The 24665-nt window shown below is 43.3% G+C and overlaps 3 protein-coding genes across 5 annotated transcripts in view; 2 read left to right on the forward strand and 1 right to left on the reverse strand.

The window, feature by feature from the left end:
* Positions 1 to 1536: 1536 nt before the first annotated feature.
* rab4b (RAB4B, member RAS oncogene family) lies at positions 1537 to 18654 on the forward strand. Its single transcript, XM_021587423.2, has 8 exons — positions 1537 to 1747; positions 9841 to 9921; positions 10578 to 10692; positions 10798 to 10860; positions 11847 to 12001; positions 12533 to 12628; positions 16099 to 16275; positions 16359 to 18654. The coding sequence occupies exons 1-7, from the start codon at positions 1732 to 1734 to the stop codon at positions 16212 to 16214; spliced, it is 642 nt and encodes a 213-aa protein (XP_021443098.1). The 5' UTR covers positions 1537 to 1731; the 3' UTR covers positions 16215 to 16275; positions 16359 to 18654.
* A 369-nt stretch (positions 18655 to 19023) lies between these two features.
* Positions 19024 to 24207, reverse strand: ap2s1 (adaptor related protein complex 2 subunit sigma 1). Of its 2 annotated transcripts, XM_021587424.2 has the most exons (5): positions 23998 to 24207; positions 22895 to 23044; positions 22391 to 22504; positions 21183 to 21242; positions 19024 to 20529 (listed from the first exon to the last, which is right to left on the reverse strand). In XM_021587424.2, exons 1-5 carry the CDS (start codon positions 23998 to 24000, stop codon positions 20428 to 20430), a joined length of 429 nt encoding a protein of 142 aa, XP_021443099.1. In that variant the 5' UTR covers positions 24001 to 24207; the 3' UTR covers positions 19024 to 20427. The 2 variants fall into 2 exon arrangements, with proteins under 2 accessions (XP_021443099.1, XP_021443100.1); XM_021587425.2 differs by lacking the exon at positions 22391 to 22504.
* Positions 20467 to 24665, forward strand: part of arhgap35a (Rho GTPase activating protein 35a) — a 94741-nt gene continuing 90542 nt past the window's right edge. The window contains exon 1 of one of the 2 annotated variants that reach the window (XM_036965837.1): positions 20467 to 20562. The gene's annotated coding sequence lies outside the window, so the exon portion shown is untranslated. Of the gene's footprint in view, positions 20575 to 24665 lie in introns of both variants that reach the window. The other variant, XM_036965836.1, reaches the window with a different exon arrangement.

A 24665-nucleotide genomic window follows, 5' to 3' on the forward strand; every position in this document is an offset into this window, starting at 1 on the left:
CGTTTAGGCTTTGGCAACCAAATAGCAGCAGACAGACCTACAATCTGTTTTAGCAGGGAAGTTTGGTAGGGTGACTTGATTTTCCCCACACTTACAGTATTTAATTGTTCCACTTCTTCACAGTTTTTCCAGTGTCTGATATACCTACATGTGTCTTTTAAAAATGAATTATAATGCGGCTATTTATTTTTGCAGCCAATCGTGGACAGTTTTGAATATGTCCTACAAATAAGCATTGGATATGAATTGCTCCAGGCCATTTTAGTATTGTGCACGTGCTAACTAGAGATGGTAGGGGGACTCGCAGATCATACACAGATAACATATTTTGTCTATGTAGAGTAAGATGACGAAAAGGATCTTCAACTAGTAGGCATAAACCACCTAAATATTGATATTCATTTTTTAAAGATTGGGTGATTGAGAAATTAATTGTTATAACAAGAACATTTATAAACACCCATTGGGAAACATGAATCAGGGGTGGCCAACCCTCCTGGAGAGCAAGCAGGATTTTCTTCCAGTCCTGTTTTAAAGAGATAGTTCACCAAAATGACAAATACAAAATGTTTGTGTCCTTACCTTAAAAGTAGTCTATGGACAAGGAGACTGCAATCTATGATTTGGTTACCCACTGCCATCAACCATTAATATGAGTATTCATGAGCATTCCTGAGGATTCCTGCTGACCTTCCCACAGTTTCTCCTATTTGCCTGTCTCCCCGTCTAACTTAATTATTGTCGGAATAAAGTGTCAATCCACCTAAAAAAAAAAAATATGTATAATAAACTATTAGCATACTTTAAATGTCATACTTTAAAAGTAACAAAGTTGTCAAATGAGTGTTCAATTAATGTTCAAAGCATTCTGAATACACCTGACCTGTGTTTCTTTCCCACCCTTGTCATGGACCCAAGCCATGTCAAGATACATATAATTGCAGGAGTTTAGCTTTAAAACAGTGCAATTTTCCTGGGGGAAAAAGCTTTCTTCAAAAGTTGCCAGCCCTGGCAACGGTTGCAGTGTAGTGAATCCCTAATAATAAAAGCTGTCCTAAGATGAAATTCTTGACCAATTTGTTAAGTGACTGGATTCAATATACTTTCATTTACTCACCAAAATAAAGTGAAGAAAGCAATGGAAGATGGGTCAAGGGGGAGGGACCCTAAGAGAAGTGGTGTGAGTGGTAGAACTGTACCAGTACAGAGTGATAAATCAACAAGTGATATATGTTTCAGTCAGATTTTTAGCAATGGTTATCAACTGTGCTGCAGGGATGGAATGTAAGTTGCAGAAAATTGAGGTTGTGGTGGCAGCTGCAGAGAGGTATTTGGGTGTGTGAGACTTTACATCGGAAGAGTTACAGGGTGTGGTGGTAGGACTAAATAGTGGAGTATGGTGTTTCTTTCTTTATTTTGTATATTTAAAACAAATTGTGTAGTGTTAGATGGTAGTTCATATTTTATATATATTTTTTTCAAGCAAAGTTATACTCCAGTCTAGTAGGTGGCGGTAATGCAACATTTATTGGATGCCAACCGCTATTAAACCTCATCGAAGAATAAGTTGTGTTGTTGGAGGAAGGAAAGGAAACGGTGTGGCGAAGTCAGAAATCTAAAACGAGGAGTAATTGCCACATTAGAAAACAACACCACATCCTTTACATACGGTACGAAGAAATAAACGAAGAAAAGCCAACTGAGTCCATCGTTTTTAAAGCGGGGGCCGACATGTCTGAAACATACGGTACGTTTAGTTAGCTAGACGAAGATGGTGGAGAAATGAAGATAGTTCACTCAGGCCGTTTACCATTGAACAAAAATAATCAGTTCCGGTCTACTTAACGGGGTGGGTATCCCATAGACGTATAGAATAGCAGCTGGTCTACTTAGTTAATTGAGTTTCATTAAACCAGAAAAAAGCAGTTAGTGAAGTGTCTCGCTTTCTCTTCTGTATTTGAGCTAGCTACGTATGTAACTTCTACTGTACCTGCTGGGGTCAGGAGGCTTGTTTGTGTTTGCAAATGCATTCAGCCCTGGAATTTCCACTAGGTATCTTGAAATCAACACTGTCTCGTGTCACCACTGTCTCGTAGCCAGAAGGAGTGGGTAGAGAGTAGCGGGGTGTGCTTCCTAAAATTGTCAAGAAGTAGTGTTAGTACACAACATCGAGTCTATTGTATTGGTTTCACTCCCAGAGGGAGTTGTGTTCCAAAGTTAGTCAATAAGTAACTTCTATTGAAATATTATCAACAAAACATTGGTATAGCTAACTTAGGTGGCTAGTTTACGGCAGTAAGTTTAGTCATAGCTAGAAGCTGCATTTGCAGTCCTTCGGTTTAATTTAACAGACCTCCTTTTGATTTAGCTAGTTAGTCATGTGTCCTTGGGATTGAAAAGTTGGAAGTGGTGGGGTTAGCTAACTTCTCAAGTGATGCATTTTTGCTAACGACCGGCCTCCCCAATCCTGTTCCCGGAGAGCCACCCTCTAGGTTTTCACTACAACTCTAACCTAGCGCACTTGGTTCTAATAATTCGCTGGTTGACCAACTTAATCCTGTTAGTTTTGAAGCGAAAACCTACTGGAGGGTAGCTCTCCAGGAACATGGTCGGAGAGCCCTGATCTGATGCATTTGCAATGACACCCCAGCCCCAGGGTACAGAAACCAGCATCCTCATCTCCTTCATAACTAGCTTGCTATATGAGATCATATCTGGAATTCGTATAAACATTTCAAACAAGACTGTAATACTGTTTTGCATGTGACTTCCTCTGAATTTGAACAAAGATGTCTTTGAGTTACATGCACACAATAATGCGATTATTGTGGATAGTCAGATTAATATAATAGCTAACGTTAGTTCGATTAAAACTATTACATGCTTTGCAAGAAAGATTTCCATAATAATGCTGTTTTACATACATCTGAAATCGGCTATTTTTTGGGGAAGCATATTTGATTCTCGGTTCGAACACAAAGTTTGAATGTGAAAACTACTTCTAAGGCTACTCTTTGTAACTAACGTTACTGCTAAATTGTTCTGAACACACTTCACTGGCGGTAAAGAAGAAGGCTCGCGTGGCTGGTGCTAGCACTTGCTCAGATCAAATACTTTACTGGAACGCTGATTTTAAGGTGTTAATATGTCCTAATAATTTGAAAGATTGCTTAGAAAACCAGGTGTTTTAATCGTTTGTAATGCTTACTTCGATTTGGACCGTACACCGATTTGAAGAGAAGTAGAGTAAGGTGTTTACATGACTATTGCATAATCTGCCTACTGTCATAATCAGTTTAATATCAAATTATTAATGTGCATGTAAACATACTCATTTTTAAGAGGTTTAAAAGCCTGACTGTTTTTAAGAACTGTAGAAATCCCAAAACAAACGTCTTGTTTTTTGTGCGTGCATGTAAGCTTGCTTGACTTGTCAACTAGAATGGGGATTCTATTAATTCTATTCCACATTAATCTAATCTCCTGAATGTTAATTCTTCTCGTGTCATTTTTTAAACGACAATGTAACCTACATATTTTAAAATCAAAGGTGTTTGTTGGTCCATTACATATCCAATTCCATGGGGGCCAATCCAAGACCAATCCAAGACATTTACGTTGGTGTGTTACTAACAAACAATCTTGTTGTTCTACTTGTATTTTTATTTTTTTTTTATATTTGATCCTTTTTGGAACTTTCTGCCCCCTTTTTTGTGATATCCAATTGGTAGTTAGTTGTGACCCATCGCTGCAACTCCCTACGGACTCCGGAGAGGCGAAGGTGGAGAGCCATGCGTCCTCCGAAACACGACCCCGCTAAGCTGGCATCCCGGTTCGCTTAACCGGGATGCCAGCCGCACCAATGTGTAGGAGGAAACACCTTACAGCTGGCGACCGAAATCAGCTTGCATGCACCCGGCCCGCCAGAGTGCGATGGGACAATGACATTCCAGCCGGCCAAACCCTCCCCTAACCCGGACGATGCTGGGCCAATTGTGTGCGTCTCTTCATGGGTCGAACATGGATCTGTAGTGGTGCCTCTGACACTGCAATGCAGTGCCTTAAACCGCTCTTGTTATTTTCACCAATGGGAAAAAAATGCAGTTTTATCTTCCTTTGACCACTGTCTTGGAATCTTTATGCCGAAATATACATTTGAACCTTGTAAACATGCTTTGGACATGTTGTGTAGTGGTAGCTAAGTGTTTTACTGTAGCCAGGCCTATTCATTTTCTTATGCTGTGGCAAATGGATTGGTTTTTGTTTGTGTAACAACAGCACACCTTGGATACTCACTCCTCTCCTGTTGCAGCTTGCTCAACCCCCTGCTTGACACAAACACACACGTGTCTCTCCATCTGTGTCTCTCCATCTGTCTCCCTCACTCGATAATGATATAGTCTCTCTTTTGCTCTCTCTCTGAAATGCTACACCAGCAGGTCAACATTAGGGGTGGAGTGCTCTGCACTAATGGTACATAGAGCACAGCTGTAATAGTCTTCATTGATTTACTCATGGGCTTTTTTTCCCCTTCTAAGTACTAGAAGGGATAAAGGAAAGGAGGGCAGAACAACAGTCACAGGGGAGACACGTGACTACACAAAGCAGACTAGCAGAAGCTGCATTCACTAATTCACGTTGGCTCTCAGTGAAGGATTGGGCCGACTGTCCTTTTTTTATTCTTTACCCGAACACAAAACGCATCACACAGTCTTTCGGTTAGGGGAATGGCTGTCTTAGTGTGTACACACACTGATGAAGCCCAACACAGTAAGATAGTATATGGCTTGGCTCCAGAGGTAACACAGGTCTGATTCAGAGCAGGTGAAGAACAGGAGGATGTGTGTGTGTGTGTGTGTGGTCACTGATCAGGCTGTTATTTCTGCCAAATCCTGCCTGCTGTTTACTATATATACCCAACAAAATACTTGTGGTGTTATTATGGTGTAAATACAATGACTCAAATATTCCCTTCCGGGGTAAGGCCTAGACAGGCTTTTCCATCGGTCACATTCACACACAGGTTGTCTTTGATAAGTGTTTCTGTCGAGAGACAGAAAACAAGGTGTGATAAGGCCTCTAGTGGGTACCTACCTTGCCATGAATGTGTCCTCATGGTTATGTTGCTTGAGTAAACCACACACGCTAGTATAAATAGGCCATGGTTGATTTATGGGTTGGAGAATAGCTGGCTGCGGGAGTACTTAATGTGTTTTAAATGTCACAGAAGAACAAAGGAGCAATCTCATCCCCAGCTCTTTCCTTTTCATCAGTGGGAGTCGAGTCATTTACTCAAGTTACAATATTGACTATTTGACTGGCCTGCTTTGTAGCCTAGCTGATTAGCCTACTAGCAGCAGAGCAGTCAACAGCATACAGTCTGCAAATCAATCAGAAAGTTGAGGTGAAGAGTCAGGCACTGACAGAGTTGGAAACGTAATTGAAATACAGTACCGGTAAAAGTTTGGACACACCTACTCATTCAAGTGTTTTTCTTAATTTTTACTATTTTTTTTACATTGTAAAGTAATAGTGAAGACATCAACTATGAAATAACACATGGATTCAGGTAGTAACCAAAAAAGTGTTAAATCAAAATATATTTGAGATTCTTCAAATAGCCATCCTTTTCCTTGATGACAGCTTTGCACACGCTTGGCATTCTCTCAACCAGCTTCACCTGGAATGCTTTTACAAAAGTCTTGAAGGAGTTCCCACATATGCTGAGCACTTGTTGACTGCTTTTCCTTCACTCTGCGGTCCAACTCATCCCAAACCATCTTAATTGGGTTGAGGTCGGGTTATTGTGGAGGCCAGGTCATCTGATGCAGCACTCCATCACTCTCCTTCTCGGTCAAATAGCCCTTACATATCCTGGAGGTGTGTTGGGCCATTGTCCTGTTGAAAAACGAATTATTGTCCCACTAAGCACAAACCAGGTGGGATGGCGTATCGCTGCAGAATGCTGTGGTAGCCATGCCTTTAAATTCTAACAAAATCACCCAGTGTCACCAACAAACCACCATCACACCTCCACAATGCTTCACGGTGGAAACCACACATGCATTATCTCCGCGTCTCACAAAAACACAGCGGTTGGAACCAAAAATCTCACATTTGGACTCATCAGACCAAAGGACAGAATTCCACTGGTCAAATGTCCATTGCTCTTGTTTCTTGGCCTAAGCAAGTATCTTCTTCTTATTGGTGTCCTTTAGTAATGGTTTCTTTGCAGCAATCTGAGGTGCAGATATTCTAAAGAACATATCCTCTGCAGCAGTGGTAACTCTGGGTCCTCATGTGAGCCAGTTTCATCATAGCGCTTGATGGTTTTTGCGAATGCACTTCAAGAAACATTCCAGAGTTCTTGAGATGTTCCGCATTGACTGACCTTCACGTCTTAAAGTAATGATGGACTGTTGTTTCTCTTTGCTTATTTGAGCTGTTCTTGCCATAATATGGATTTGGTCTTCTACCGAACAGGTAGAAGGTTATCTTCTGTGGTACCAACCCTATCACGTCACAACACAACTGACTAGCTCAAATGCATTAAGAAGGAAAGAAATTCCACAAATGTACTTTTTATCAAGGCACACCTTTTAATTGAAATGCATTCTAGGTAACTACCTCATGAAGCTGGTTGAGAGAATGCCAAGAGTCTGCAAAACTGTCATCAAGGCAAAGGGTGGCTACTTTGAAGAATCTCAAATGTATTTTGATTTGTTTAACACTTGTTTTTTGGCTACTACATGATTCTGTATGTGTTATTTCATAGTTTTGATGTATTCACTATTATTCTACTACATTCAAATAAAAACCCTGGAATGAGTAGGTGTGTCTAAACTGTAATGTAATCTCCCAGTAAATGCAACAACTAGCCTTGAAACTCAGTGAGGGGCCTGTGTTTTTCCTGCAGCTTGACTCACGTGTGTGTGTGTGTGTGTGTGGGAGAGAGACTTGTGCATCCTTCACTCTATACTACTGCTGCCCCTTTCCACACACAGCCAGCCTCTCCCTCTTCAATTCCCCATTGTTCCCTGTACGGCTTGGTGGAACCCTGGCCTACGCATGCAAATTGCCCCTGACCTCTGACCTATCTGTGGTCACGGCACAAAGGCCGTCTTTGGACCGCTCTGTGTCCCACACGTCAGGGCCCCAGCCAGACGGTCATGTGCGTAGGATGGGTCAAGTACCAGACCCGGTCCAACACACCACTAGATCTGTGCAGCTGCCCCAGTGTAACCCATCTGTGTTGTGCAGATGTACTCGGTCCCGGTCGGCTATACATAGGACTGTTTGTGAATAGACTGCCTCCGTTCTTATACACTTGCCGCCATGTAGCCAGCTCAGCGTTTCCCCTAGGATCTTTTTCAGGCAGTTGTGGTGCAGTTAGCGGGGGAGGGGCAGCAGAGACAAAATGTTGCTGTTTTTAAAGCACATTTTCTACAGTTCTACACGTTTCTGCCATGGTTTAGGCTGTGTTATGCTATCTGAGTGACTCAAACATGGTAACAAAATCCATGGGGGCCCCCATGCCATGACATTTTAGGTATTTTAGATTTTAGGTCGTCTAGTTTTTATTTCAGTGGTTGTTAGTTCTCAAAGATGATCTTATAATACTTATATACAGTTGAAGTCGGAAGTTTACATTCACTTAGGTTGGAGTCATTAAAGATCGTTTTTCAACCACTCCACAAATTTCTTGTTAACAAACTATAGTTTTGGCAAGTCAGTCAAGACATCTACATTGTGCATGACAAGTATTTGTTCCAACAATTGTTTACAGATAGATTATTTCACCTATAAATCACTGTATCCCATTTCCAGTGGGTCAGACGTTTACATACACTAAGTTGACTGTGCCTTTCATGTCATGGCTTTAGAAGCTTCTGGTAGGCTAATTGATGTCAATTGGAGGTGTACCTGTGGATGTATTTCAAGGCCTACCTTCAAACTCAGTGCCTCCTTCTTGACATCATAGAATATTCTAAAGAAATCAGCCAAGACCTCAGAAAAAAATTGTAGACCTCCACAAGTCTGGTTCACCCTTGGGAGCAATTTCCAAATGCCTGAATGTACCACGCTCATCTGTACAAACATATAGTACGCAAGTATAAACGGCATGGGACCACGCAGCCATCTTACCGCTCAGGAAGAAGATGCATTCTGTTTCCTGGAGATGAATGTACTTTAGTGCGAAAAGTGGAAATCAATCCCAGAGCAACAGCAAAGGACCTTGTGAAGATGTTGGAGGAAACCGGTACAAAAGTATCTATATCCACAGTAAAACAAGTCCTATATCGACATAACCTGAAAGGCCGCTCAGCAAGGAAGAAGCCACAGTTCCTAAACCGCCATAAAAAAGCCAGACTACGGTTTGCAACTGCACATGGGGACAAAGATCATACTTTTTGGAGAAATGTCTTCTGGTCTGATGAAACAAAAATAGAACTGTTTGGCCATAATGACCATCGTTATGTTTGGAGGAAAAAGGGGGAGGCTTGCAAGCCGAAGAACACCATCCCAACCTTGAAGAACGGGGGTGGCAGCATCATGCTGTGGCGGTGCTTTGCTGCAGGAGGGACTGGTGCACTTCACAAAATAGATGGTAGTTATGAGGAGGGAAAATTGTCGATATATTGAAGCAACATCTCAAGACATCAGTCAGGTGGTTAAAGCTTGGTCACAAATGGGTCTTCCAAATGGACAGTAACCCCAAGCATACTTGTTGTGGCAAAATGGCTTAAGGACAACAAAGTGAAGGTATTGGAGTGGCCATCACAAAGCCCTGAACTCAATCCTATAGAAAATTTGTGGGCAGAACTGAAAAAGCATGTGTGAGCAAGGAGGCCTACAAACCTGACTCAGTTACACCAGCTCTGTCAGGAGGAATGGGCCAAAATTCACCCAACTTATTGTAGGAAGCTTGTGGAAGGCTACCAGAAACGTTTGACCCAAATAAATAAAAGCTGAAATAATTCATTCTCTCTACACATTCATATCATTCACATTCATAAAATAAAGTGGTGATCCTAACTGACCTAAAACAGGGAATATTTACTAGGATTAAATGTCAGGAATTATAATAAACATTTTTTTTTGCCAAACTTTATTTGGCAAAGGTGTATGTAAACTTCTGACTTCAACTGTATAGACAGTCAGGGAGAGTGTTTTAAATTATTATTAATTTTTTTTTTTTTTTTTGTGGTAGCCATGATTTGAATATAGGGGAAACACTGCATCTGAATGTCAGTGCAACACTCAGGCTAGTTGCATGGAGCTCACCTATCTAGGAGCCTGTCTGTCTAGTCAGGGGTTGCGCTGCAACATTGAGTCATCGAGGGTGGTATGAGGTCAGAGTCTGGGAGACTGTTTTGGCAGGGCTCCTGGATGCTATCGCTGTCACTCAGCGTACACTCTGAGACGAGCCACACCATACAGATAAGCTTGGCCTTTTTATTGGGGGAAATCAGGAGCAGTTCCAAAGCCTGAGGAGACAGACCGGATGATACAACTCAATCGCTCTCATAGCGAGGAGTGATGTCCTATGGGATTTACACCTCTGTGGTTGACAACACATCCTCTCTCATTGTTAATTTAGACGTCTCTTTTACCTCCATCCTTTTAACAAGCCGCTTTGCAAAGTAGCATCAATGTTAACATGCCGTTAACAACACTCACACGCAAGGTCGTGATTAGCCAGCTAATTTGGGACCGTTGGCAACTCGGTGACAGTGAGCAGCTCACGATCGCAGGACGACTTAAGGATTGGTCTCAAGTTCAACCGTTTGAGCCGCTGGCGTTTGTATTGATTTCTGTCCCCGCTCTCTCTCATTTCAGACTTCCTGTTTAAGTTCCTGGTCATTGGAAGTGCTGGGGCGGGGAAATCTTGCCTCCTGCACCAGTTCATTGAGACCAAGTGTAAGTAGTGCCGATGCTGGTCCACCCCCTGTCCTGCAAATACACAACACCCACATGCATCGTTTATGTACAATAATATAAAAACGTTACAAGCATCTCTGCACACTGACACACACACACACACACACGCTCGCTCGCTCATGTAGCGGATGTCCACGCACACTGATGTGCAAATGAGATAAAGACCTCTAACTCTCAGTCCTGTCAGTAGCTTGAGGGAAGGGCTTTGACTGTGTTAAACTCTGGACCTGGGAGAGGCAGTAGCTCCTTAACCCTCTGGTAGGCTGATGAGGCTTCCGAAGAGGCTTCTGACGCAAACTGTTCTGGTCTTTTAAACAAGCACAACGCACCAGCACAATATAGATCAGCTCTGGGAATTAACCAGGAAATGTTTCTGTGAAGTCTTGGCAACGTAGGCCTAATAACTAGGCAGTCACACCTACTCTTTGGACAAGCATTTCGCTACACTCGCAGTAACATCTGCTAACCATGTGTATGGGACAAATACATTTGATTTGATTTGAGGCTATCTTTCACAAAGCAGCCATCTGTAAAAACAGACATTTTAATAAAGAATGAGACATAAACAAACAGTGCGGTGATGTTTGTGGCTTCTCTCTCAATTTTTTTTATTTTATTGGTCTCTGCCTGTGCAGTCAAGCAGGACTCCAACCACACCATCGGGGTCGAGTTTGGGTCCAGGGTGGTCAACGTTGGGGGTAAGACCGTTAAACTACAGATCTGGGACACAGCCGGACAGGAGCGCTTCAGGTAAAGATCTCCCATTGGTTACCCTGAGTGCCGTTACCGCTGACCCGTCCTCTGTATTCTGGTTCTGTGATTGGTTAACAGTGCTTTCTGTCTGCCCTCCCCCAGGTCTGTGACTCGTAGCTACTACCGCGGAGCAGCAGGGGCGCTGCTCGTCTATGACATCACAAGGTAGGTGATGAACGACCCATTACGAACGCGCACTGATTTTACTGGTCGCATGCACGCACGCACACACACCCAGGCATGGGAGTTAGCATAGAGCATGGAGATACTGACTAGAGATGTTGAATTTCAACAGGCCTATGGAGAGTCTGTCAGGAGCACTTAGACACTCTGAGTCAGAGATGGAGACATTTGTATGGCAGCACCAAGCCAAGAGTTTTTATTTAATAAGCCCAGAGTTGCCATGGCACTGCCTGTCTCATAATCAAGATGGAGTGAATGGTGTACTGTCAGGTGAGCTTTAATAAAGTGTGTGATGCAGAATGACAGGGCCTGTAATAAAGTATGTGATGCAGAATGACAGGGCCTGTAATAAAGTGGCGTCTCCAGACAGGAGGCAGGCAGCCCGGAAAGCAAAACTCCATTAGACAGTGTCAACCGAGCAGGGGGGGAGAGAATATGATGAGAGGGAGAGATGGAAGCGTGTGGTGTGAGAGAGCTACGCCGAGGCAGAGTGGTCGTCATCGCTTACCTCTATGCTGACGTCATGGTTAAGCCGCCTCGCTGTGGGACATTAGTCGACACCCTTCTGCTCATTGTTTTCACGTTGCCATGGACACCAGCATGCTGTCACCATGGTGATCGGGGACTTTCCAAAACAAAAAGAGATGGTGTGACGTGGTATCGGACTCCATCTGTCCTTGAGGAGGGGAAAGGGAGGGATGACGTTTCATATTTCTCTTCTCATTTGGAGCAAAAATAACATTAGTCCACAGAGAGAGGTTGAAAAGTGTAAGTTGAGAATATTAGCAGTTTTTCAACTTATCACCCCCCCCCATCCAAGAACTTCTTCTATTTGACCTCTGATGCAGTCATGAACGCACAATTCACAACTGCTTTTTCAAAAGTAACGTCCCATTCCCTGTTGAACATGCCTTTCCCTAAGGAAACGCGATTTGATTCAGTTCTCCCCTCCTGTGTCTTTCCTCTAGCCGGGAGACGTACAACGCCCTGACTGACTGGCTGACAGACGCGCGGACGCTGGCCAGCCCCAACATCGTCATCATCCTGTGCGGCAATAAGAAGGACCTGGACGCGGACCGAGAGGTAACCTTCCTCGAGGCGTCCCGCTTCGCACAGGAGAACGGTAACTGTCTTGTCTGTCCGTCTCTCACCCTTCTCTCCTCTACTCAGGCCGTTTCCCTGGCTCTCATTTCACAACTGTCTCTCACCCTTTCTCTCACTGTCACTCTCACCCTTTCTCTCACTGTCACTCTCACCGTTCTCTCCTCTACTCAGGCCTTTTCCCTGGCTCTCATTACACAACTGTCTCACCCTTTCTCTCACTGTCACTCTCACCCTTCTCTCCTCTACTCAGGCCTTTTCCCTGGCTCTCATTTCACAACTGTCTCTCACCCTTTCTCTCACTGTCACTCTCACCCTTTCTCTCACTGTCACTCTCACCCTTCTCTCCTCTACTCAGGCCTTTTCCCTGGCTCTCATTACACAACTGTCTCACCCTTTCTCTCACCCTTTCTGCACTCCATCGCTCCCCTTTTTTCCTTTCTCTCCTTTTTAGTCAACTCTAATCTCAGGTAGTTGTAATATCCACAAGTTTTTAAACCCGTATTAGTTTAATTGGGATTAGAGTATCGAGTTGACTGACTGACTGTTACAGAACTGATGTTCCTGGAGACTAGCGCTCTGACAGGGGAGAATGTGGAGGAGGCCTTCCTCAAAACCGCCCGTACCATCCTCAACAAGATAGAGTCAGGTAAACAAACAGTTTATTTATGAGGTGTGTTTGTGTGTGTGCTAAAAATGTGTTTCTGTTTGATTTTTAATCTTACTATCAAACAAGTTCAATGTGTGTGGTTTTGGGATGTCTCATGTTGTTTACGCCTAGCTATATGTGTGTGCTCTGTGTGCCTTGGTCTTTCTTGATTTAATGTACACTGAGCTACAGTTCACATAAGGACAGCTTTCAATTGAAATAAATTCATTAATCTATAGATTTCGCTTGACTGGGAATACAGATATGCATCTGTTGGTCACAGATACCTTAAAAACATATATATAATTGGGATGTGGATCAGAAAACCAGTCAGTATCTGGTGTCACCACCATTTGCCTCATGCAGCGCGACACATCTCCTTCACATAGAGTTGATCAGGCTGTTGATTGTGGCCTGTGGAATGTTGTTCCACTCCTCTTCAATGGATGTGCGAAGCTGCTGGATATTGGCGGGAACTGGAACACGCTGTCGATCCAGAGCATCCCAAACATGCTCAATGGGTGACATATCTGCTGAGTATGCTGGCCATGGAAGAACTGGGACATTTTCAGCTTCCAGGAATTGTGTACAGATACATGGGGCCTCAACATTATCGTGCTGAAACTTGAGGTATTTCAGCATGAAGATGATGTCCCAGTCTGTAATCCCCACATGTTTTAAGATGACTACAATCATCCCTGTTCTTAAGAATTCTAAGGCTTCCTGCCACAATGACTCCCTCCTAGTAGCACTCACTTCAGTAATCATGAAGTTCTTTGGATGGCTGGTTATGGCATACATTAACTCCACCATCCCAGACACCATCCCATCCTAGACCCACTCCAATTTCCATACCGCCCCAACAGATCCATAGTTTATACATCCTCAATTGCTCTCCACACTGCCTTCGCCCACCTAGATAAGAGGAATACCTAGGTGAGAATGATGTTCATTGGCTACAGATCTACTTTGAACACTGTTGTCACCTCTATGCTCGTCACCGAACTTAGGACTCGGGGGTCTGAACACCTCCCTCCACAACTGAATCCTGGACTTCCTGACGGGCCGACCCCAGGTGGTGATGGTAGGCAACATCACCTCTGCCACGCTGACACAGGGGCCCCACGGGTATGTGCTTAGTTCCCTCCTGTACTGCCTGTTCACCCACGACTGCGTGGCCACACAACACCACCATCAAGTTTGCTGAAGACACTATGGGGATAGGCCTGATCACCGGCGACAATGAGTCAGCCTACAGGGAGGATGTCAGTGACCTGGCAGTGTGGTGCCAGAGCAACACATTCTCCCTCAATGTCAGTAATACCACCTGATCGTGGACTACAGGAAATGAGGAGGCGAGTTTAGCATGTGGGCCCTCCAATCCTCAAAAGGTTCTACAGCTGTACCATTGAGAGCATCTTGACTGGCTGCATCACTGCCTGGTATGGCAATAGCACCGCCCTCGATCGCATGGCGCTAAAGAGGATGGTGTGGACAACCGAGTACATCACTAGGGCTCCCTGCCAACCAGGACCTCTATATCAGGTGGTGTGGAAAGAAGGCCCTGAAAATCGTTAGACTCCAACCACCCAAGCCCATACACTATTCTCTCTGCTTCCGAACGGCAAGCGGTACCCGGTGCATCAAGTCTGGCACCAACAGGTTCTTGAACAGCTTCTATCCCCAAGCAATAAGACTGATAAATCTATAAGCTAAGACCATCTGAGTTAACCGTGTATCTTTTATTGACCTATTTTAATATTTTCTCTATGCACACTCGCGGGGCCCTACACACTCATAATATGCACATACATTTATACTGACTCTACACCCACTCACAAACAAGCTGCTGCTACTCTATTTATCTTACATCCTGTTGCTTAGTCACCTTACTTACCCCTATTACATACAGTGCATTTAGAAAGTATTCCGACCTTGACTTTTTCCACATTTTGTTACATTACAGCCTTCTAAAATGGATTAAATCGTTTTTTTCCCCTCACAATACCCCATAATGACAAAGCAAAAACATTATTTCATTTTTTTGCAAATTTAATAAAAAACATTTTTAACTGAAATATCACATTTACAAAAGTATTGAGACCCTTTACTCTACTTTGCCGAAACACCTTTGGCAGCGATTACAGCCTCGAGTCTTCTTTGGTATGGCGCTATAAGCTTGGCACACCTGTGTTTGGGGAGTTTCTCCCATTCTTCTCTGCAGATCCTCTCAAGCTCTGTCAGGTTGGATGGGGAGTGTCACTGCACAGCTATGTTTAGGTCTCTCCAAAGATGCTCTGGTTGTGCCACTCATTCAGAGACTTGTCCAGAAGCCATTCCTGTGTAGTCTTGGCTGTGTGCTTAGGGATGTTGTCCTGTTGGAAGGTGAACCTTCGCCCCAGTCTGAGGTCTGGAGCAGGTTTTCATCAAGGATCTCGCTGTACTTTTCTCCGTTCATCTTTCCCTCGATCCTGACTAGTCTCCCAGTCCCTGACGCTGAAAAACATCCCCACAGCATGATGCACCAAGCTTCACCGTAGGGGGATGGTGCCAGGTTTCCTCCGCTTGGCATTCAGGCCAAAGAGTTCAATCTTGGTTTCATCAGACCAGAGGGTCCTTTAGGTGCCTTTTGGCAAACTCCAAGCGGGCTGTTATGTGCCTTTTACTGAAGAGTGGCTTCCGTCTGGCCACTCTACCATAAAGGCCTGATTGGTGGAGTGCTGGAGAAATGGTTGTCCTTCTGGAAGGTTCTCCCATCTCCACACAGGAACTCTGGAGCCATGTCAGAGTGACCATCGGGTTCTTGGTCACCTGACTGACCAAGGCCCCCACCCCCCCTGTTTGCTCATTGGCTGGGTAGCCAGCTCTAGTCTTGTGGTTCCAAACTTCTTTCATTTAAGAATGATGGAGGCCACTATGTTCTTGGGGACCTTCAATGTTTTGGTAGCCTTCCACAGATCTGTGCTTCGACACAATCCTGTCTTGGAGCTCTACGGACAATTCCTTCGACCTTGTGGCTTGGTTTAGACAGGTGTGTGTCTTTCCAAATGATGTCCAATCAATTGAATTTGCCACATGTGGACTCCCAATCAAGTTGTAGAAACATCTCAAGGATGATCAATGGAAACAGGATGCACCCTAGCTCAATTTCGGACTCTCATAGCAAAGGGTCTGAATTATTATGTAAATAAAGTATGTTTTTTTTTTGTTTAATGTGCAAAAATGTCTAAACCTGTTTTCGCTTATATAATCCATTTTAGAATAAGGCCGTAACAAACTAAATATGGAAAAAGTCAAGGGGTCTTAACACTTTCCGAAGTCACTGTATGTGTGTTCACATCCAGACTGTATCACATCCGGCCGTGATTGGGAGTCCCATAGGGCACTGTTGTAAATAAGAATTTGTTCTTAAATGACTTGCCAGGTTAAATAAAGGTAAAAAAAATAAAAATGCGCCTTGCCTTTGTCAGGTGAGTTGGACCCAGAACGGATGGGTTCAGGTATCCAGTATGGAGATTCTTCTCTGAGGCAGCTGAGACAGCCCAGAGGTACCACCGCACAGACCAAGCAGCAGTGTAACTGCTAGGGGCCGGACCTCACCCTCACTCTTCAGCCCCACTCCCACATGCACAGGACGTGCCCTAAAGGTCAGTAGACTGCCATGCTTCGATTTAAATGTGTCTTTCGAGAATAATTGATCCAAATCTATTAACATTTCTCTCCCTCTCAGCTCGAGATGTTTTGGGATGTGCAGGACTCTTCCCCTTATCCCTTCTGAAACCACTTACACACGTACAGCATACCTTGACCAGTCGCCATGGAGATGACCTGCAACTCCTGACCATTGGTAAGAGACTATACTTCCTGCCAAGGGAGGTTACCCAGGCTCCTGGGTCCTAGGCTGGGAAACCCTGTGGTGTGAACTGTGCTGGGAACATAAGAAGAAGAGTCCATATCTGGGATGACTGTCAGGGTCAGGGGTTATGTGTAGGAGATTTCCTGTTTTTACCCTACCTTTGTGGTTTTTATCAACACATGCTTACACACACACACACACACCACCTGTAACAAAGTCCATGAAGGATGAAATGCAAAACAAACTTCCTCATTCATACGCAGCCTGTTAGACTGCACTGTCAGGTTGCTTGATGATTGAAGTTCTTATGTTTTACCCATCACAGTGGGAGCACTCCCCATTCGTATGTCTTTATGAGCTGATTTTGAACCTTTGTTTGCACTGTACTTCTTATCAAGCCTGCTTGTTTACCTTCTGATAACCGGGGCAAACCTAAGTCTCCCCAACCCGAGCTTGACTGCTCTGCAACCCCGAAAAGAGCCATCAAGCATGAGCAGATATTGGGTCAGTTGTGAATGCTTCCTCAATTATTGTCCGTCCCATTTCCCTTGATTCTTCTCCCGGCTTCAGATGTACACTTGTAACTGATTCCACCGGTCTAAATGTTACCACATGTAACTCGACCTCGGGTATAAATGGTATTGATTCTAATCTAATGGACAACTTGTCCAAGGTTTGTTTTCAATTCATGCAATTGATCAAGTGGAGTACTGGCCTTACAGGAACATTTCTTGACATTGTAGATGTATACTGTCCCCGCAACCCCCCCCAGTCCACATGTTTCCGATCAGTCATTACTAGCACTCCCCAAAGGGAAATCGATTCACTCCATGAGGCAATCAGAAAGGCGCGCGGGTCATGTCCAAAGCACAATGGTGAGTAAAGGTTTCAGTTCAGTCTTATGGTTTTCCAAAGGACCCCTTGTTATTCCCTATTATCAGCTGCATATCTAATGTTACTGCTTGCCTTTGCGATGTAAAATGCTACACTCTTGTCTCGTTCTCCGGCTCTATCGCGCCCCTGGGGAGGCTATCTCTGAGAATCGTACCCCCATCTTGGCCCTCTTCATTTCTCTGCTGCTCTGAGTTCACATGTAAAGACCGGTCACCGGGAGCTAGACTGGTTTCAGTGTCACTAGTGGGAAATATTCAGGTTACAGGGCCAGGCGGCTGTCTAAGATTCAACTGCACTTTTTGTTTTTACATGTCTTACACATTAAGTCTTGCCTCTTCCACCTATCATTTTCTGTCTGTCATATAGAATCGGGTTATGAAACGTTTAGAATTTCAGGCCCCATGTACCCTTACCTAATTCCTAAGCAATGCTACTGTTTGCACTCCACTAAGAGCAGGTTGTTACACTGAACCAGCATAGAGAAGATGGCTATCAAAATGCCACTGTGACATCATCCTGAGAAAGAATGGTTCCATTTTGTGTAAAAAAAAAAAAAGTCTGCTTTGTTATTTTTGTTTCTCTTTTGCAAGTGCCACTTTTTTTTAATTGAGATTTGTTTATATACTGTATCCATAGAATTGTAAGATTTGTATTGATTGAAAAATATACTGCAATAAAAAGAGCAATTGGAAGTTAGTCATTCCTTACTGAAGAACAACTGAGGGTTTTGTCCTTTCTCTCCAAGTGTTGACTGACCTGCCAGCCAGCTGTTCTACTTTCCCCTCTCCAGGGTTGTAGTAAAATGATTCCCTCTGCAATTTTATCTTGACCCATTTGTCTGCTGCCGTTGTAGGGACGATGTAACACTTGGGAGATTTACTGTGACTTCCTGAGCCCGTGTTCGTGTGCAGACCACAGACTGACCGCAAATCAGTCAGTCGGGTCTCACGACAGTAGTGCTGCACTCCATGCTGCTCGACCCTAATACCATTGAACCCTGGTCTCAATAATGCTGAGTATTCTATTGGCTGCATCGTAAGAACTTAATCTTTGGGCCATCGGCCTAATATTAACTTAGTCTGTCCTTAACGTCTCCTGTCTTTTCTCCACTCGGAACGGAGCAGAAACTCAGTTGTTGCTTAGTAACCAATGTGATGGAATCATTTTAAGAACTACTGTACATCTGAATAATCTGCTGTAAATTAATATTTGTCTATTGGATTGTTTTTGGCAGGGAAGGTTTGCTTGTTCATTTTAAAGGTCTATTCGTAATCAACTTGGCTTTTTAAATATGTGCACACGCGTTCATTGTTTCAACCTGGTTGCCTATCCGCCATGGAGACAGTAGGGTACGGTTAGTGTATCAGGGAAGACTTCATATGCTAGTCTACATGGTAAAAGCTTTGCGTGTCTGAATTTCTGTTTGTGGGTCAGTGGAGTAACAGGCAGGGTGGGTTAATGTATCTGAAGTGGATATATTGATTGATTTTATCGATCACTGGGAGGCTGCTAGAATGACCTCAGGGCAGATTCCAGAACGTGAAGGCTATGCTGGTTTAATACCACTAGATGGTGATATAACTACAAAAATGAATGTGTTTCCAATGTACATCACATTATCTACAGTATCAAAAAGCACAAGATATTTGTAACACTTTATTTAGAACTTAGATTTTTTTTTTGGTATATACACTCACTGGAATAGAATGACAGTAACACCTAAACTCACATCTCACATGACAAGAGAGGAGGAGAAGCAGTACATCTCTCACTATAGCCCCAAAAAACAAAACATTTAACAGACCATAATAGTAACGTGTGATATGTTGGGAGGTGCAAGACTGGACATGTTTACAATGAGAAGCGGTACAAGGTGGCGTCACAGACCTAGATAAGTGCCTCTGGAGTTTTGGACCTATTGTTTGGCCTCTGGTTGATGTTCGAAACCCATTGTTTGTTGTATGAATGAGGTGACCAGTGAATATTAATGGAATTTCCCCCAATTCGGTTCTGTGTATTAAACACCCAGTGACGAGAGGCAGAAGCTGAGGAAAGGCCTGGAATGGACAACAATGGTTACACCATATATATATATATATACACCATACAAAACAAACTTCACGTAAAATATATCACTGTATATTTCCATTAGCTAGATTCCTTATCAGTAACTTTTCTTAAAGTAGTAGTGTCTATTTAAATTTGAACACATCTGGGTGTGACTAACAAGCACCATATGTGGAGTGGAGACGCATTGTCTGATATACAACCTGACATGATATTAAGTTAAGACCAGTGAATCTCCTATTCAATATCACAGTAGATGCGACCCTTTACAGGTTGCCATTACCAGTGCACTCCATTGAACTGTGAACCACCACCAGAGTTCAGTGGGCATTCGTAGTGGTGGTTTAGTCACTCTGCAGCTCAAACTGTGATTCTCCCAGGCAGAAGTATGGTGAACAGTAGACAGGGATATCACAAGCCGTTTACAAGTGTTTTCTTGTGCTTGTTAGCTACTTTAGTGCCGCTCTGGGGTTGCCAGAACAGTGCATCATTGTTATCCTCGCTCTCCACTAGTATAGGCAGTATACACCGGTGAATAACTGGCAACCCTAGTCTACCATAAGTGCAGCCTCCAGCTTGAGACAGGGCATAGAGAGAACATTTATTTTCAGTGCTGCAAATATATTCATCCAGATGATTTTACTTGAACTGGTGGTTAAGAAATGAAAATGTCAAGGGCCATATCTGCCACGCATCACCAAAATACAGTCTTTATGGGGCATAATCAGGAGGTTGAAACTGTCATTGTTGCAAATAGAAATGTAATGTGTAGAGCTGACTAGATTCCCAATTCTACATGACAGAAAATGTCTGTTCTACACCATGCATTTCTATCTGAACCTTCTGTGACTTTGTGAATAAGCCCCTGGTTTCTGTAAGGGGTGGAGCCTGCTCCATGGAGGCTGGCAAATGAGAGGGGTCCATTCCAGAGTGACATTGATGGGGTTAGGCGATGGACTGTTCAAGATGGCTGCTCTGTTGGCTACTCGAGGGACTGGAGCATTAGCAGCTGCTTGAGGACCTTGGTCTGGCTCGTCTCTCTGATCTCCCCCGCCAGGAACATCTCGTCCACCACCGTGTACACCTGGGACAGAACACACAGGACGGGTAGAAGCAGGTTAGGACACAGGTCAGCCTACTGCACCGCTCAAACGCCCTGTACACACAGCTTTAAAAACTGAAGTGTTGGAGAACTGTATAGATCCTTCAGATTCATCTTCACCCCATTATGTATATATGTCTTTCTAGCTGTGCGTAGGCCTTGCTGCTGTGGCACTAGATCTAAAAGAGGGGGGGTTGATGTTGAGATGAGCTGATGTTTGCCATCATGTCGCTTTCTGGCACTCTGGTTTCTTTGACTCAGAAGAAATCGCAGAGCGCAGCAGCTTTCACCGTGGGCCGCGCTTGTTTAAGTTTCAGCGAGTGGGCGAATATTCAGAAATACCTTACGTAATTGACACGACAACTGCTTAAAGGGCGGTTATCAGGTGGAGAGATTTAATTGCTTAGCATTTCCTGTAGAGGAAAACCAATCGCCGCCAAACTAGTGTGGAGGAGCCTAATTGACTGTTGTAATTATGCGTCCCATCCTCGTTGCCATGGCACCTCCCCATTGCAAGGAAAGAAAATACATTGAAATTGTATCTTCACCTCCCCCGGGTTTCTTCCACTCCTTTGTCTTTCCTCTTAGCACAGAGTGTTTTGGTTTTAAAATTAAATCAACACTTTTACTCTTACCTTGTAGAAGTTGAACACCAGGTCCAACTCGCATACGTTGTGGAAATACTCATTCAACACCTAAAAGGGGGAAAAGGAAGAGGTCAGGTTTTGTTACATTAACAATTTAACAACGGCTCTGGTCTGAAGTAGTGCACTAGCCTATATAGGGAATCATTTGAGATGAAGCCGTGGTCATTTAAGGGCCTGAGGAAGTCCAGCATTCCAGGACACGGTGCTCTTGAACAGTGTCGGAAATCTCAGCTGTTTTCCTTCACAGCCACATTCCGCCTGTCCCTCGGACAGGGAGCACAGTGCGAGCTGTTCCGCTGTTTCCCCTCGACCCGGGAGGAATGCCACCCAGGGAATGCTTTTTGGGAACAAACACCAGAGATCCCAACCCACTGTTTTGGTCTTACTTTTGCAGCGAGCCGAAAGACTATAGACTGTATTACACTGGGTAAGAATGCATAGAAAATAGAGCCCCACAGTGGAGGTGTCATAATACCCATACGACCTGGCGTTTTTCCCCATAGGGGATTTTAGGAACATTTAAAATAAGGGCTGGGTTTTGTGTAGGCTTACCCCGGAGTGACATTTTGATGAAGAAAATTTCTCGGACAAGGTGACTTTTCAATATATTCAGCTCTATTTACTCTCAGATTCAAAAGTGCTAATTGGCATCAACGTAGACGTCATGCAAAACTACAAATCCCTGCATGTCATCTCTAGCGGACACCTTTGCTAACTGGTATTGCCAATTTATTCATGTCTAAATTTAGATAGTTAATCCAGAGATTTGCCTCGATTCGGCATTCTCGTCCAGATGGTCACAGCAACTTGTAGTTCTTTACGGTAGCCACATTAGCGTTTCATTTGTTTTCTTCTTTATAGTTGAATATATTGATTGATAAGTCACATTGTCCTAGAGGGATTTCCAGTTATCAAAACGGAACTATTTGGAACTATTTCCGTCTGACCGCTATGTTTTCTGGGTATTATGACTCATGCTGTGGTACTCTGTATTCCAAAGAGCTCTGTAGGAGCACATCGTTACAATAGTTTACTAATAAAATATGCCTAATCATTCAGCTATTAAGGTGGAAATTTGATTAGCCCACATTCCTTCACATAACCAGCCGAAGAGTCATCGACCTAAAACAGCTCCCACATTGTAGGTCATCATAATAAAACAGTCTACGTGTGAGTTGATGTGTTTAGTGTCATACCTCCACAAAGTTGTGAATGCCCTCCAGGTATGCCAGGTTGTTGTCTGTCACGTCCACACATATACAGAAGTACAGACCTGCATAGCGCCTATAGATGATCTTGAAGTTCCTGAACTGGAGACAAGACAGACAAGCATCTCAATATGTGGTTTTGATTTTATCTAAGAATACTTACAATAGAATTGAAATGGACTTGCAAGCAGTACTTTTTCCATTTACAATGAAATATTAAATTAAACTTGGTTAACCAATTAGAGCTACAGCATATCAGTAGAAAATAGCCTTTTATCCACCGTCTCATCAGTGTCAAAATGTATGATACAATTTAGGCCCACGTCACTATAAAGTGCCAAATGCAGCTCCAGACCTTGAGTTATAGTCCCTAGTTGCTTCCAGCCATTCTAGAATGGCCAGATAGTGACAATGAATACAATTGCCAGAAACTAATAGCCTACATTAGGGCACACACCAATGCACAGACGTGGCATCAATACAAAGCCTTACCTCCACAAAGTTGGTGTGCTTGGCATCACGGACAGTCACCACAGCATGTACCTCCTCAATCAGCTTCTGTTTCTCATCGTCATCAAACTGCATGTACCACTTGGCCAGTCGGGTCTTCCCTGCTCGGTTCTGAATAAGGATGAAGCGGATCTGTATGGCAGGGGAGGAGAGAAAATGAAGCGTGAGAAATGTTCTGCAGTCTAGTACAGTGGGTCTCCAACACTGTTCCTGGAGAACTACCCTCCTGTAAGTTTCCACTCCAACCCCAGTTGTAACTAACCTGGTTCAGTTTATCAACAAGCTAATTATTAGGGTTGACTGACTCTCTAGGAACAGGGTTTGAGAGCCCTGATATTGTAATGTAGCTAGTTACATCCCTGCTATAGTAACGTGGCTAGTTACATCCTAATATTCTCTACTCGCAATATAACGTTAGCCACGCTAGCCTAGGCCTTGATGTAATATAGTTATAGAACTTGATTTTCGCCGTTTCTCTTGTCAGAGAGTCATAGGCGTTCTACACACCTGATTTCCATTTGAACATTCTGAAACCTTGAACCCTTGCTAGCCTGGTCTTGGATATGCCTTCTCAGATCGAACTATGGGTTCACTGGACGTTATCACCACTCCTATGCATCATCAGTTTCACCTCATACTATAACAAAGCCCAAACAGTGCATTTCTGAGCATGGCTGATTGGTTAAGAGTGTGCAGACGGATGTGCATTCCTTTACAACGCCTAGATTACTAGCTAACGTTAGCTAGCCTGACTAGCCACGCCCTGTCAGGTAAATATATATAGCTAGCTAGTTATGTTCGATAGCTAACGTTAACTAGCTAGGTGGCTAACTAGTCTAACGTTACTGCTGACATACATGCAAGCCAGGCAGTTGCTTCGTAAAAAAAAAGTTGGGAGCCGGATATAGCTAATTGATTAATTTAAATCGATAGGTTTGTTTAATTCGAATATATAACGTTATCTAGCTGGCTATGATTTCTAGGCGTCTCATACATTTCACATGAGACTGGCGAACGACATTAGCTAGCTAGCTAACGTTAGAGCAAAGCAATTGGCCACAAAATGTACCCAATTGCAAACATACCATTGTCTTTTCTTTGAGTCGGTTGTTTTAAACAATATCAATTCCCGTAGCCTGGTGATTTATATATTTGATTTGACATAAATTCTCAAAATGATAGGATTGTTTTGACGACCGATTGCCCGCTATCTTCACGAGTATGATGTACAGGAAACGGTGCATGGCATTGTGGGAAATGTAGTTTTATCAGACCCGTAAAATCGTTCGATAAAAAGTTAAGAAAATTGTATTTCCCTACTAGAACCAGCATGCACCCCTCTGTGCCTTCTTGTGTCACCTGCGGATTCGCATGGTTTAGGTTTTACCAATCAAGCAACAAAAAAAGTCAGCAAGGGAAAGTGCAAATTTTGCAGTATTAATCATTTACAGGCACTTTGACTTATTATTGTATCTTATGGCACATTACATTTTGTTGACATCACTTCAAGTATGTTGATAAAGTATCACTTCAAGCTAAGTGCTATGGTTTTTGTGAGTTGTCGTAAGCTAGGAGGAATTCAATTATCTAAAATAAAATGGAAAATTGCGTTATAGTGTAGGCTGTCATTGTAAATAAGAATTTGTCATTAACTGACTTGCCTTGTTCAATAAAGATAAAAAAAAATATCTTAATAAAAAATAAAATATTATAGGCTACCACTGTGCTTGACTATGAAAAGGAAAAAAGAGAC

Source organism: Oncorhynchus mykiss, chromosome 27, assembly GCF_013265735.2.
Source record: "Oncorhynchus mykiss isolate Arlee chromosome 27, USDA_OmykA_1.1, whole genome shotgun sequence".
In the NCBI taxonomy this organism is placed as follows: domain Eukaryota; kingdom Metazoa; phylum Chordata; class Actinopteri; order Salmoniformes; family Salmonidae; genus Oncorhynchus; species Oncorhynchus mykiss.